The sequence below is a fragment of the Antechinus flavipes genome, chromosome 3, assembly GCF_016432865.1.
Source record: "Antechinus flavipes isolate AdamAnt ecotype Samford, QLD, Australia chromosome 3, AdamAnt_v2, whole genome shotgun sequence".
Classification (NCBI taxonomy): Eukaryota; Metazoa; Chordata; class Mammalia; order Dasyuromorphia; family Dasyuridae; genus Antechinus; species Antechinus flavipes.
In genome coordinates, this window is record NC_067400.1 from 118,319,078 (window position 1) to 118,334,745 (window position 15,668).

A 15,668-nucleotide genomic window follows, 5' to 3' on the forward strand; every position below is an offset into this window, starting at 1 on the left:
TGGCAAAATACTGTTTCTTATACCTGGGACATTCTATATAAGAGTGATGAAAGATTTCAATTATCTGGAAATCTGCTTGATCTAGATCTGGATCTTTTTCTCTGTCTCTGTTTTTCTCCATCCTTCTATCATTCCTTCCTTCCCTCCCCAGTACGTCTAATAATTTCTTGGCAGTTATTTCATTCTTCAAAAAACTGAGAACCCAACCACAGACTATTTTAGTATGGACGTGATTCTCATGAATGAGGAATAAAGTTACTAGGGCAGAAAAAATTGGGAAGCTTGAGGGAAATTGACCACTCAATCATAGAATTCATGACAGAAGATAAATTTTGAGCATAGTCTGATGTGCATCTTAAATTTTGGGAAAACAGATACTCATTAGATTGTAAACCACTATAACGCAATTACTCATTTTTTGCCCCTTTTTATCCTAGTGCTTATTACAGTGCCTTGGACACAGTAGGTGCTTAATAAAAATATTTACTGATTGATTGAATTCAAAGAAAAGATAGGTATATCTCCAAAGACATCCACAGGGAAACAGCTCAGATAAAATGGGGGGACTCTCCAGAGTGATATTCTGAAGGTGCAAAATAAAAACAAGTTTACTGAGGAAGAAAAGGAGTTGTTTAAATAGACCAGTGCGGATGCAAAAGGAACTCATTAATCAACTTGGATATTACAACAAGAGCAGATAAAACAATGATTACAGAAATGTGGGACAATTCTAGAAATATAGTGTCCCTAATGCTAAATTTCAGGATATGCTTAAGGAAAACAAAAGACTATATAGACCACAAGATTCCACCCTGCAAAAAAGCATTAAAAGAGGGATTAAACTAGCGCTTAGGGTAAAAGAAACAGTATTATGTGATAATAGAAAAACGACAGAGATGTTCAATTTTTATTTTACTTCTATTTTCTCTGCCAAGGAAAATGATATGTGGACTTAAAAAAAAGAATAAAATGAGTCAATAAAAGGTTAATACTCTAAATAAATAAGGAGATAGCAAAAGAGTACCTCATTGCCCTTAATGAGTTTAAACCATTAGGCAAGATGAACTACATTCTCAGGTACTGAACAAGCTGGCAATTGCAACTGCTGAATCACTTTTGGAAAAACCATGGAGAAAAGACCAACAGAACTGAAGGAGTAATGTTCTGATTTTCATAAAAATGTTAAGATAAAGTATACAAATTATAGAATGCTGGGCTTGATTTCAATGTCTGGAAATCTTTTAGAACATAAAAAAATTGAGATGAATAATGAACACTTATGAGAGGGAAGTAATGTTCTCAAGGCGAGCAAAGTTTCATCAAGAACTCATCAGGCCAAATGTATTATCACTTCCCTTTTTGATAAGCATACTAGACAAAGAGAATTCTGTAGATATAGTTTACCTAGATTTTTAGCAAACACCTGACAAAAAGTATCTGATGCTATTATTGTATTAAAAAGGTGGGGTACAAGACAGGATATAGTACAGTTAGAGATTTGGAATGAGTTGATTTTTTGGCCCAAAGATTAGCAATTAACGGTTCAATATCTATTTGGAAGAATTTCAGTTCAACCTAAAGGATCCCCTTTACCTATTTAATATTTTCATGAATGACCTAAACACAGCTGTGAAAAAATACTTATTAGATTTTCAGATGACACTAGGTTAAGAGCAACAGCTAACATTTTTAATGAAAAAGTCAGGATTCAGAGAGAATTTGAGACACTAGAATATTGGTTTGAAGCTAATAAAATGAAATTTAATAGAGGTAAAGTATTACATTTGGATAAAAAATAACTTTATAAGCATAAGATAGGAGATAGGTGGCTAGACAAGTTTTATAGATTTATCAGACTGGGTCTATACTATAATATTGGAACAAAGAAAGATAATTCAATTTTGGGCTTCATTAAGGAGAGATATAGTGTCTAAGACAAAAATGTTGTGGGGGGTGGTCATCATAATATGAACTTTTCAGATCATAGGAGTGCAATGTGAAAGAAACAATATATAGAAACATTAAGTAGAAGCTGCCAAAAGGCAAAACCAGAATTGATGAAAAAGATTTCCCAACAACAAAAGCAATCCTAAAGTTGAATGGGCTACTTTTTAGATGCAGTGATTCCCCTTCTTTGGAGATCTGCAAAAAAAGACTATGTACCTGGTATGATGTAAAGGAAGATTCTTGCTTAGATCAGGTTTTACTAGAGAGTCTGTGGATTTCTTCCCCCTGTGAAATTTTATTAATATCTTTTGTCAGACTTGATTTTTGGTTTTGAAAAATGTCACCACAGGTATGAAAGAATGAAGTGGAGAATAAGTAATTAAATTATGCTCTCAAGAACTACTATATTATAAATTCTTTTAGGTGAGGAAGAATTCTTACTTTATTTGTAATTGCATCTCTATGGCATCAATAATATCTTTCTGTAATAACTATGGAATTTACAAAAGAATAAATGAACTTTCAAGGATCTTATCTTAACTCCTTGGAATTCATAAAGCATTTTATTCTTCTCTTTTCCCCAAATTATTCACATAGCCAGCTTAATCCTAACCTTTACATTCATTGGCTGTAAGTGAGAATTGGTTGAAGAAACTGTGCATGTTAAGCTAGGAAAAAATAAGACTCAGAAGAGACATATTTACTTACCCCTGAATTTTTAAAAAGCTATCATGAGAAATAGGGATTGGACTTTTTCTTTTTGACCTTAAAAAAAGAGAAATAGGGACAAGGAAGTTATAGAAAAAGTAGGTTTAAGCTTGATTTGAGGAAAACACAAACAAAAACAAAATTTTGTAACAAAGAGTTAATAAAAAGTGGGGAACTTGTGGGACTCTAGATGACTACTTCTTGGGTATATTATAGAAGGGATTCTTGTTCAGGTATGAGTTGAAACAGATGGCAATTGAGGTCCCTTTGAATTCCGTGATTCTGATTATAAACACAGCCTAGCTTTCCAGCTTAATGGATTAACTGTTGAGTATTACCATTAGTGAATAAACCAGCTGTACAACAGATCTATGAACTCAGGGTGTACAGCAGAGACAAATTAAAGATAGAAATCCACATTTCCTTCTAAACACAGAAGATCTGGAAATGATTCAAACAAGACTATTTTGGATATGGTATTGCACTCAGGTTTGCTTAATACACCTTTATGATTGGGAAGCTGTGGTGGGAAACCAAATCTTTGCTTTATGGATATAACAAATGGGTCCACTGTGGTAAATATGTCATTTGTTCTTTCTCACAAAGAGATATTCATTGCACAGTGCAAATAAAGTAAAATTTCCCTTCTAGTTAAGGTTTGTTAGCTGAAATTTATGCTTTTAAAATGCACTGCAAATACCAAAAAACTGATCTGTACCTTTATCAGCTTTTAAATCAAAACAGCTTGCTATCTGGTAAGGACAGCAGAACTGGTCGATTTATTTCATAAAACTTTATGTACAAAGCGACAGTATCCATGAACTTAATGGAGAGAATATAGAGTCTGGAGGGGTAATTTTTATTACAATTTATAGTGGGATTACCCATACTCCACAGTTTTCAAATTTTATTGAGATTTTATGAGAGCATGATGCTGACGCAGTTAACGGCAGTAGGTAGAGCAGGTATAATTCTGGCTCATCATAAATGGGAAATGGAATTGACGTAACTATTATATAACAAATCCAACACTCTATTAATTGCTAGGGTCCAATCAGAGCCATTATTTGTCATAGTTTCACAGGTAAAATATTTCACCTAAGAGTCACAGAATAAATAAAAGCTGACTGTAATTTTCTTGCAGCGATATCTTTTCATTAAGATGGTTTGAAAGCCATAAAAATATTCCTTGCCCTCAGGAATTCAACTCCTGAAACTATTAAGACTTAAATCATATCAAGCATTCATAATATACTACCAGACATTAGATTTAAATATTAAACACTATGAAATAAAGCAAACTTGGGGCGACAACTGAGGCAGAATATATTCAAGAACACGAAGAAACAACATATGGCTCAAGAACTATAAAACAGAAATAGGTTTTTTGATGGTGCTGTTGCCACTCAAGAAGTCTGGGAATGGGTTTTCTCAGGTTATGGCCTCTGTCAGACAGTCCTTTCTTATCTTCCACATTCTTCCTCAGTTGCAGGTCACTGACAGCAATACACTCAACACAGGGATGTTGAGTGCAAATAAAACCTACTTTACTAGGGGTGTGAGAATTTATAAGGGGATACACTATATAAATTTAAGCAGTTACAGATAAATAGAGTAATTACAGACTCCAATTTCATCTAGCTTTGGTGACAGATCTCTCTTATTGCAGAAGCCTCTATCTTCTCCCCCAAGATCTGCCAGTTTCTTCTTACTGAGTAATCTATATTCTTTTCCTAATTTCATTCTGCTTCTATAGAGTTTCTCCTGTGCTTTTGGTCATGCAAGGTAAATGAGACAGAGTTAAGGAACAACATCTTAGTCATCTAACTTGTACAACATTTTTTCCCCCATTTAATTCAACTTAGTAAATATTTATTATGTATCTACCAAGTATAAGCACTTTATTAGGAGTTATGAAGCACACAGTGAGGGCAAAGTTCTTGTCCTCAAGGAATTTATATTTTCTACTGCTTGGCATTTAAAGTCCTTGATAAACTTTTTGCTATTGTTGCTCAGTTGTTTTCAGTGATGTCCAACTCTTTATGACCCCATTTGGCATTTTCTTGGCAAAGATATTGAAACGGCTTTCCCTTTCCTTTTCCAGTTCATTTTACAAAGGGCTATGAAGGCATAAAGAGTTTGGAAACTCACAGAGATAATGAGTGTCGGAGGCTAGATTTGAACTCAGGAAAATAAGTACTCCTGATTCCAGAGAAAGTACTCTATCCACTGCATTGTCTAGCTGCCCACCTTTATAAGCTAGTCTCAATCTATTTTTTAAAATCTTCTTACAAATTACTATCCTTCATGATGTCTAGCTTGCTTTTGACTTACAAGTGAATTCTATTCACATAATCATTTTTCTACATACTATTTTCATGAAAGATGTCTATGAAAACATAAAATTGCAGAAAGGTTGAGTTATAGAGAGAAAACAGCTTCTTTTCCACCCTTACCACCCAAAAAAGTTTGAAACCATTTGTACTAGATATGTTAGAGTTAAATATACAATATAATTATAATACAGAAAGGGAAGAAATTCAGAGTAGAATATAAAAACCATTCTCAAAATCAGGAAGACCCATCTCAGATATATATATTGGGTTGGCTGTGTGACCACAAGCATGGGTAGAGTTTCACAGTGCTCAAGGTTATTTTCTCTAAGATCATTAATGTTTCCAGCCAGTTGTCAGTTTGCATTTTAGAGGAAGTTTCCACAAAGGAAATCCTTTATATAGATGAAATTCCAGGTCCAGAATAAAAAAGAACACATTGATTAAGCACCTCCTCAGTCCCAGAGCACTCTACTACTGTGCCCGGATATTTATTTCAGAGAAAGGATATGGCATGCTGCAAAATACCATTTCATTCTTTTATTCTCTAGGCTAAACAATCTTGTTTTTTTATTCAAATAGCATGGTCTTCAATCCCCTCCTCATCCTAGATGCTCTTTCTGGGACAAACCTGATTTCATCTTTTTTCCCCTTCCCTAGAATGCAGCACTCAGAACTACAATACTTCAGATACAATCTGACTAGCCCATGACAGAATAAGATTATCACTTCTCCTTCATATTCATGAGGTAGCTGTTAATACAACATGACCCTGTGTACAAAAAAGAGAAGAGGTAGTATATCTGAGGCATAAATGTATCTATACATGTATATATACAAATATATGTATACACACATGCAAATATATACATATACATATACACACATATACAGAGTGACAGGCAGAGACAAGGAACCTCATAAATAATTTGGTTTGAAACTTCTTGTTTAACAGATGAGGAAGCTGGGGGACTCAAGACTTGCCCAAGGTCATATTAAGTAAAGACATCTATGATCAGATTTGAACCCCCAAATAATCTGCTGTACCACATGTAAGAGCTCAACTATTATAATAACTAAGATTAGCAGCTGAGGATAGAACTTTGTAATTATTTTTAATGATCACAGTATTATTTATTAGGAAACAAACTCTAACAACTATTAGTTTGATATTATAGCTGTTCTTCAAAGAGCCCAAAGCAGTTTATACTAGTTAATCAAATCAAATTGAATCAATTACTCATTATCCTAAGAAGACTGGTGGAGAGAGTTAAGTAAACATTTAGGATTGAAAAAATAATTTTACAGGGAGAGGAGAGTCTATTTTGAAAAATCCATTTATAAGAGCCATACCCAAAGCACATTTCAAAGTAACAATGAATGATTCTGAGAGAATAATTCTTAAATCATATATGTTCCCTTCTCTTTCTTTACCCTTGCCAAGTCCTACAGTAAGAATAAGTAGTGCTACTGCCAAATGCTTGTAAAATTTCTTAAAGACCTCATACAATAACCACATAATCTAAATATCATACTAAAAGATATCAGGAACACACACATTTTAACATAAAAACCAAAAAATTCTCTGAAGGAAATAACAGCACTTGTATAGTTGGAATGAAATTAGAAACATTATATTTTTCAAGACAACATTTGAACTAAGAGGGAAAAAACTACTTTGAAAAAAAAGTATTCAATAATGAGATGATTTTGCCTCATATTTCAAAATCCAGGGTTTAACATTAAATATTTTAAATGTTGTTATAAAAAGCTTTGCATGTGTAGTATAAATAAAAATATGTGAAGATGTGTTAAGAAATAATGTTAGTGAAATGTTACCAGGTTTTCACATTTATTTAAATACAAATTAAGACTGAAAGAGTCCTCCCTATTTACAAAAATGAAAAGAGTGTGCCAGGCTGTTTAACTTAACGATTCCATAGCAGAATGAAAACAAAATCACTTTGTTCAAGTCTGGCTTTAGCTATTTTGGCTAATTGGTGGAATTGTTCTTTATTTATGCTTCTACCATCATTTGGGCTCACTTCATACTAGATGGCTTTTCCTCTTCCCATCCCCTCCTCTTCCTCTCTAGTTTTAACCCCAAGATGCCAAAACAACTGGTCAGCTCTATGGGCAAAAAATAATCCATGGAGCTAAATCTTCAGCTTTTTCATATATAAACAACGAGCACTTGGCTGGGTTTTTAACTTTTCAGCTGGTTTCTTTGGCACTGTATAGACGCAGCCTCTGTCTCCTTCCTCATGGCTCATTCCAGACACAACCCGCTTGCTTCCTTCAAAGAGCCAACCTAGCTTCTGCCAGAGGAAGCAGAGGGACTGACAGATTGCAGACATTTCAGATAAACAGTAACAAGGACAGAAGAAGCCAATTTTTTGGTGGGGCATCTTCAGTCTTGATGATTCCTGTGTATTTCCGGAAGAAAAAAAAGTAGGGGACTAAGTTTTTAAGTGGAAAAACTCCAAGCAGGGAATAAGGTTAGGAAAATAAAAGAGATGTGGCAATCCAAACAAATGAAAAAATATATTTCATAAACTAAATAATTCAATTCATTGAGAAATCACTTATTGACTTCCTACCATGTGCAAATTCAAATTTATTTTCTAGAAATTCATAGATATGAAATACCTCCCCCAGTGGGCCTGAGGCACTCTATTCCTATCCTTTTTGATAAGCTTCAATATGTTTAGTAAATTTTAGAGATGAACTCTGGGCCTGTGATTTCACTGATACATGGAACTTTAGGATGAGTAAACTAATAGTACAGGTTTGCAACTTCTCTGCAATTTATAATCTTAGTTGGCTAGATAGCATTGAGAGGTCGTATGGTTATAGCACACACATGGTCAGAGTCAGAACCTTCTGAATATGTGTTTTGTGGCTCTGAGCTGCCTCTTTATGCACTATGTCATACAATCTCTCCATCCTGTTTAAAAGCGATCAATTGTAATTCAATGAAACATTCTTGTTTTGTCAAATCTTTAAACTTAACAACAGTGAATGAATGAAAAAAGCATTTATTAAACACTCAGTGTATAGACTAAGAACAGATAGAGAAATAAAAAACAAAGACTTGTCTTCAAAGAGTTATTATTCTACTAGTATGGAGAGAACAGAGATAAAGCAATAAAGGCCAGGAAAAGGAGCTAGTTGAGTTTAGAAAGTTATTGGGACAGTGAACAGAACTCTAGGAAAATAGACTAATCTAATCTTTCCAGGAACAATGAAATAATTGACTATGGTTCCAAAACTGGAAAGAGGAGGAAGTAATTAAAGAGTATTAAGGATAGATCTGGACAGAGAAGTTCAAGAAGTGAAATCTGGAGCCTAAGCCTAAATGAATTGGGAATTAACAGGCAGAATTAGAAAAAACAAATAAACAACCCTTTCCCCCAAAAAATTAAAAACAAATCAAATAAAAACCCAAACTCTTAAATTTCAAACCTTCAAATGGCCACCTAGTAGTAATCATTTTAGAGCTGATTGAAAACAAACAAATTTTTTTTTAAAATGAAGCATTTTTATTGTTCACCAAGGAATTGTGTCAGCATTCAATTGTCTTGTTTAATGCTTGGAAAAATGTAATCTGTGGACTATACAATGAACTGAAGGTTAAAAATACCCAAGGAAGGTTTACTAAATGACTCCACAAGCAAACTAATTGACCTTACACTAGGTCAGCTGCCCTGGACTATTCTGGTGGTGTGGACAGATGATACCAGCATTCCAAAACTAAATGAGGTCACGCCTGTATAAGGCGGGAGAAGAAGCACTTCAAGGACAAGCTGACAATCTGAAGCAGCTACAAAACATTAACATGGAAAGGACCTGTTGGAAAAGAAGTGATCTAAGACCGGGGGTTCCATGAGAGCAAAAAGGCAGGACTGATGATGAGTCCTGAAGGTTCTGTAGTACTCACTGCACTCCTGGGGGTGTATGATGTCCATGTTTTCCTTCCACAAACATAAATTATGCAGATGCTAAAAATACATGTGTGGTTTGTTCTTGTGGGCTGCTGAAAAAAGCAATAGCCTGCAGGAGGGAAATGGGGTTTGCTTATTTCAGCCATGCCCAAGGCTACATCTCATTCGAAGTAGGAACGGGTGCTATGAAAAATATGGCATATTTCTGGAACATTTTACACTCTCTTCCGGTGTCTAAATATGAGGGCAATACTGTTTCAAAAAGGGGTGACTATGGATAATTTGGGCACACCCAGTGGTACACAGTGCCATGCCCTGCAATTAATTCAAGTGCAGAAAATGATTTCTTAGCAGTAGAGGAGGACTCCTTGATCATATACTTCTATACTTTTACAGATTCATGAATATTCTGTGTGGACATATTTTATGAATGGCTGTATCCTGCTATCCTTCTCCTCCAACAACATCAACAACAAGACGCAGAAACAAACAAAAAACTCCTCCAAACCAAAAAACTAATATATACAATATGACCCCCCCCCCAATTATCTTTCTTTCTGGTGATGAGTTTCTCTGACCTTAATTACACTAGTGCTAAAATGACAGTCACCTACACTAACATTCCTGTTTAGTTTTTAAGACAATTGATAATCTGGCTCCTTCTTACTTTTCCAATTATCTTACTCCTTACTTCTCTCCTATATACTCTGGAATCCAGTGACATTTTTGCTTCTCCTCATACACCACACTCCATTTCCTTACTTACAATATTTTTTCAGGTTGTCACCCATGTCTTTAATTCTCTCATAATGGCTCTTAATATGACTTCCATGGTTTTCTTCAAGTCTCAAAAATGATCCTCACTAGTTCTAGTGCCTTCTCTCTGAGATTTAATTTGTCTTTATATGTCTCATTAGCACATAGGTGTTTGTATGTTGTCTCACCATCGGACTGTGAGCTCTTTTAGAAAGAGGACTTTTTCTTTGTTTTTCTTTATATTCTCGGTGTTTAGTGCAGTGCCTGACTCCTATTAATTACTTAATAAATGCTGATCAGTTTGACTTTTCAGCTTTTTTTTCTTGAGAACTTCACAATATGGCTTATTTCTTTCTAATCTTTTAAATTCTCAAAACTTTCACATATACCATATTGACACAAAAACATTAAAATTTTGGATTTATGTATTCTCTTGGTTTTTTTTTTTTTCCCCCTCTCCAGATTTCATTTCACTGAAGATAACACCCAGAAATTCAGGAAAAATCTCCACACTTGACAACTCATAAAGCTGCTACTAACACCCTATATTAGGTGCCACATCTCAAAGACACATTTTGTTTAGAAAAAGAAAAAAAAATCACAAGTAAATTGTTGGAATCCCATGCCCAAGGGACGTTAGGCTGAGTATTTTCCCACATTTTTTAAGTCTTAATTCCACAAAACTTTGCATATAAGAGTGCTCATATATAGCCATCATGAAAATCTGGTGAACTTCTGGATGTCCTTAAATGACACCTTTTCTCTTCCACTGCGTTCTTATTATCATTACCTTCTTAAAACACAAGGTCTCAAACTAGGGTTTTTCAGCTTATTCTGCATTCATATCCAAATTAAGTAAGGCCTTGCTGTCATGTAAATACTGATGCAGGTAGCTTCCTTTGGGTTTCCCTCTTTAGAGCTTCTCTCCTCCTGAGCTTTATCTTTTCTCAGCAAAATTAGTAATTTGCTATTTCTTTCCCCAGCTCATTTCACACAGTGGGAAACTGAATCAAACAGGGTTAAGGGGCTTGTCCAGGATCACACAGACTTAAATTCAGATTTTCCTGACTCTAAGCCCAGCACTCTATTCACTGCACTACCTAGCTGTCTGTAAAAGGTATACTATAATAACTTAAATCACCATATGTTTGGATTTTATTTTCACAAAGATGAGCCTATGAAAATGGCTAGGGGTCTAATTCTGCTGAAAGACGTCTTATGTGATTTCATACATAGATTCTAGTACAAAAAGGAAGAGAAAGGAAATCATGCAGCTATTATTGTATAGCAACCTGGCCAAAAAAAAGAAAAGAAATAAAAATGATAAATTACTTCAGGACTAAGATAGGATAAAAAGCCATTCAGGAACTGCTGACTATTTACCAACATCTTAATAATCAACAGGGGCTCAGCAGGGTATCATATAAATTATATGCTTAATATATATATTATATATAGAAAAAGCAGTCAGATTCCTTTAAGAGCTAAAAAAGACATCTGAGTCTTATGTCAACTATCTTCTTTATCTCTTAGAGGATTCTGACTGCATTTTCTAATGCTCACACCCAACTAAGGCATCACCTCATTTAGAGAAAAGAGGAGGTGGAAAGAGAGAGCCAAAACGATATGTTATTTTTATAGCCAAATATTCAACTGTTGGATGTGTTATTTCAGTGACATATTAACAAGTGACTCAAAGTTGCACAACTAGTATAACCACCAAAGCCCACACACTGCATGCAGTCCCATGGAGTTTACCTGTCATCTTAAAAGAAAAAAGTTTCAGGCTGAACAACTAAAAGAAACACTGATTAATAAGGGAAAAATCTTCATGACAGCTAATTTCAACAAGAAAGTATTTACATCTGCATAAATGAGTCAACCATTGCTTACAAAGGTAAGCATCACAACAAATATTAATCAATGTCTTTATGTCCTAGACTTAAAATGTCTGAATTCTACAGTAAAAATAAATTCATTATTTTCAGCTAACCTTGGAACACACACATTTATATAAATATACATATATAATAACAGAATACATAATAAATAATATATTATATGTAATAAGAGATAAATACGTCTGTGTGTATATGTGTTTTAGTATTCATCACTGTCTCAAACAGAATATTTACTGGCTCAGATGCATGCTTTTATTTCTTAAATTAAGATATAATTATTTTGGAATAAAACATTCACCAAAGCAAAGAGCTGCATGACTCAGATGGACTTTACTATCCTTGGACCTAAAGTAAAACTTGCCCTTTCTCTCTCTCTCTCTGTCTTACCTTTGACATGGCTTCTCCCATCCTCCAGCAACGGCACTACTATAGTGTTGTTCATATTTCCAGGAGACCGCACAGCTGTATAGACAACAGGCACCGACTGCACCACCACCGGGATGCGATGAACATGACTCAGTTTGTTGGACTGTAAATTCATGGGGCTTGAAGGTGGTACTGGATGGATAATGTGCAAAAACTGCTGGCCTCCTACACCAGATGCAGAGGCCACAAGAGGCCCTGGAGTTAATACTGTTGGCGCAGATGATGCTGAAGATACTGACGTGATAACAGTTGGGGATGAGGCTGGGCGACTAGAAGACGAAGATGAAGAAGTTGAAGTAGAGGAAGGAGAGGAGGCAGAGGCTGTCATGGAAACTGGGGAGGATGAAACTGCTGTAGGGGATGTCCTGGCTTTGTTTATTGACAAGTCCACTGGCTCAGTTTGTGTTTGGAAGTGATCTGTGGATAATGAGTCCTCTGGGGGTTCCGTTTTCATGTTATTTAACAAGAGGGGAACAGCTTCCATATCCGGGTAGTTGTGGACGTTTGGAGACTGTAGAGGGAAAAAATGAAATATTAATTTCTCTTCATTGTCCGTGACTTTTCATAGGTCCATGATTAGAATATGTAAATAAGTTTACCTTTCTTCATATTTCTATGAGAAATCTAACATTTTTAAAAGCCTGTCAGGAAAGATCAGGAAAATGTACAGTCTCCTCAAAAACAATAATAAGATGTAATATTACAATCAAATTTCATATATAAATACTTACCTGATTTTAAACAAGATTTTCTTGGTCCTCTCAACTCACATATCACCATATGGACCAAAAAATAGAAACTGGAAATACAGCAGAGAAAAATCACTAAGTTGTTTCTATTTAACATTCTATAAGACACTGCCAGAAAATAAGTTACTACCTGGAAATAAATAAGACAATTAGAGAAGTGTAACTCTTTTAAATCCCTTGAGTATTACTGAATGCCAGGGAAATATAAATTACTGAATACTCTGAAAGGTATCTAATTTAATTCTAGATTATAGCTTATGCACAAAGCAACAGGGCCGGGAATTACATTCAGAAATGAAGATCACACAAAATATTATTACAATATTTTTAGAAAAGAATGTAATACTGAAAACATGATTATTTACATGCAAAAAAAAAACGGTAAGAGCCTCAATTCATGATGCTTTCCTGTGATATATACATGACCATGAATTCTCTTGGGTTAGATCAATGGAATATAAACTCTGGCAGGATCTATAAGGTTTCTAATTTAAACACAATGAGACTCTTAAGTTTTTCACTTGAGCACCAAATTGACTTAATCTGCAGGGGCTCTTTACCAGATTGGATGCAAAGTAATGAATGTTTTGGCCAGAGAAACACCCAAAGATCAAGGACTAAGCCAAAGAGTTGTGATCTGCATTGGTTAAGAGAGAAACTATGCAAATGGAATCCGGGATTTTGGACATGAAGAAATAAGAGAGGCCCTCTGCATTAGAAATTAGTTTTCCCATTTATGGAAAATAAAACTATTGGTCCAATTTTGAAGGAGAGAAGAAGGTAAGTTATGCTTAGGTGTGTTAGACAAAGTTCCCATTTAGTTTAGCCATCAAGGAAAAAAAATCTATCTTGATTTCCCAATGTGTTTTAATTGCTAAAGCTTTTCAAAAAGAGTAAATGAATTAATTTTTTTTTTGTAAAAAGGCAAAAAAGATCAGATTCATTGATTAAATATTAGTTCCTTAATATATCTCTTAAACTTTAAGGCCATTTAGCATACAGAAATTGGATGTAAATCTAAATTTTAGTCTGATTAATTTGCTCAAAGAGAAGTAAATGATTCATAAATTGCTCATTTTTAGGACACTGACACATAGACCACATAATTTGTTCTAGTGGATTAGACAAGATCCAAAGTTTAAAAATTTTAACACCATCCACTTTGGTCATAATCACTATATACTTGGCTTCTAAAAGTCTCCCCTCGTATTAAGAACAAACAACAACTTTGGTCTTCATTACTATAGCAATGCAACAATGTTCAAAGTGAAATGAAATTGGTTTATTTCACAATTTGTTTCAAATAAGAAGTATTATTCCTCCAAAACAGGAATATACTTACAATGAAAGAATATATTTCTTCATTTCTGTAAAACCACAACAGTTCAAACATGCTTTAAACATAATAGTTACAAGTATAATTAAGCAAAGAATTCAGCTTCCCAAAATTAAAAATAAAGAAAAAAATTATGAAGTTGACAATGATAACATATCAACTAAAAATGTAAATGTGTCGGTGGTTTGTTGTCCTTTTTTTTCCTGTCCAAGCTAGCATGATTACTTCTGCTATCTTATATATGCAAAATGAAATCAAAATGAACTACCTAAACGAATAAATATTCTGAATGTTTCCAGTTTTATTCTTGAAATCTAGAAATTGTTTTATAATCTTTTCAAAAGCATTTAAAAAAAACTAAGAAAAACAAAAATTACATCACACAAGATTTTTTCTTTTACAAATAAATAACATTGCTCAATGCTTTTTAATCAAAATAGTACTTAATTTTTGCAACTTAGTAGATCTTTTTTGATTTCCCTAGTATCTAATGTCTATCTTTGTCTCTGCATTTGTTTCATAAATATTTTGAATACATGTATCTATCTGTATGTTTTCTCCCCCTATACAATGTAAGATCCATGAGGGTAAGACCATTGTTTCTCTGTATTCTCAATGCCTAGCACAGTTCATGACATGTACTAGATAGTTAATAACCACATTAATGTAATTTCAAAATTACTTTCAAAAAATTGCATACTTTTAGATTATGCATTTCAAAATATCTAGAAAACCTACAGAAATTCTGTTTACTTACATTTACCAATTTGTTTAGATTTCAAAATAATGTATTCTAAATTCTTTCTAAATTGTATCACTTAACTGAATATACTTCAACTTTAGAGTTTTGATTGTGCCTTTTTAATAAGTTTATTAATGAATATGACCCAAAATATTTAACACAGAACAAAACAATAGTTTCCACTAGAATTTTTATTGGCTTCCTCCTGTTTACATCCCTAATATCTTGAAGCCACAATTTTACATTTATTTGCAAACAAATAAGCACAATTTGATTTTTTTTTTCTTAAGAGACAACAGCAAAGCAATGTAGAGATGGGCTAGCAAATATTAAGCTTGAGTCTGTTTTAATGGACTTTATGCCTGCCTATTAAATTTGATATAGAAGATTATGCTCCTTAAGAAAACCATTCCCCATCTTTACTGAATAATAATCTACTCTTTGGAAATAACATGAAGAATCTTATTGATGGACATTTTCTCTTCCTTATGGAGTTTTTCAACAAGAGAGTGGGTGTGACCCCTTTACAAGCATCTTTGAAATCTTAGAGAACTGTGTTGCTTTTGTATGGGCTCAGGACCAAAGATAGAAAACAATTATATACATGAAGAGGGATGAATATAACCTTTGGACTAAAAAAAGTGCCTCATTTGGTATCTCGGGCAGATTATGCATGGATCCCTAACCACAAACATAAAAAAAGACACATGCTGGTTCTTTTTTCAAACAGGGTTGAAATGCAGCCAGAACATTCAAGAATAACATTTCTACAGAAAAGAAGGACAAAGGTCTTATTATATTAGCCCTCTCTTAGCACAGTGGATAT

The 15,668-nt window shown here is 34.0% G+C and overlaps 1 protein-coding gene across 4 annotated transcripts in view; it reads right to left on the minus strand.

Annotated features, from left to right (window-relative positions):
• The window catches only part of KLF12 (KLF transcription factor 12), a 534,646-nt gene that overhangs the window by 148,384 nt on the left and 370,594 nt on the right, over positions 1-15,668 (minus strand). For 3 of the 4 annotated variants that reach the window (XM_051983923.1, XM_051983922.1, XM_051983924.1), the window contains one exon: positions 11,977-12,526. In XM_051983923.1, the coding sequence (XP_051839883.1) occupies positions 11,977-12,526 (550 nt within the window). Of the gene's footprint in view, positions 1-11,976; positions 12,527-12,746; positions 12,813-15,668 lie in introns of those variants that run through there. The other variant, XM_051983925.1, reaches the window with a different exon arrangement.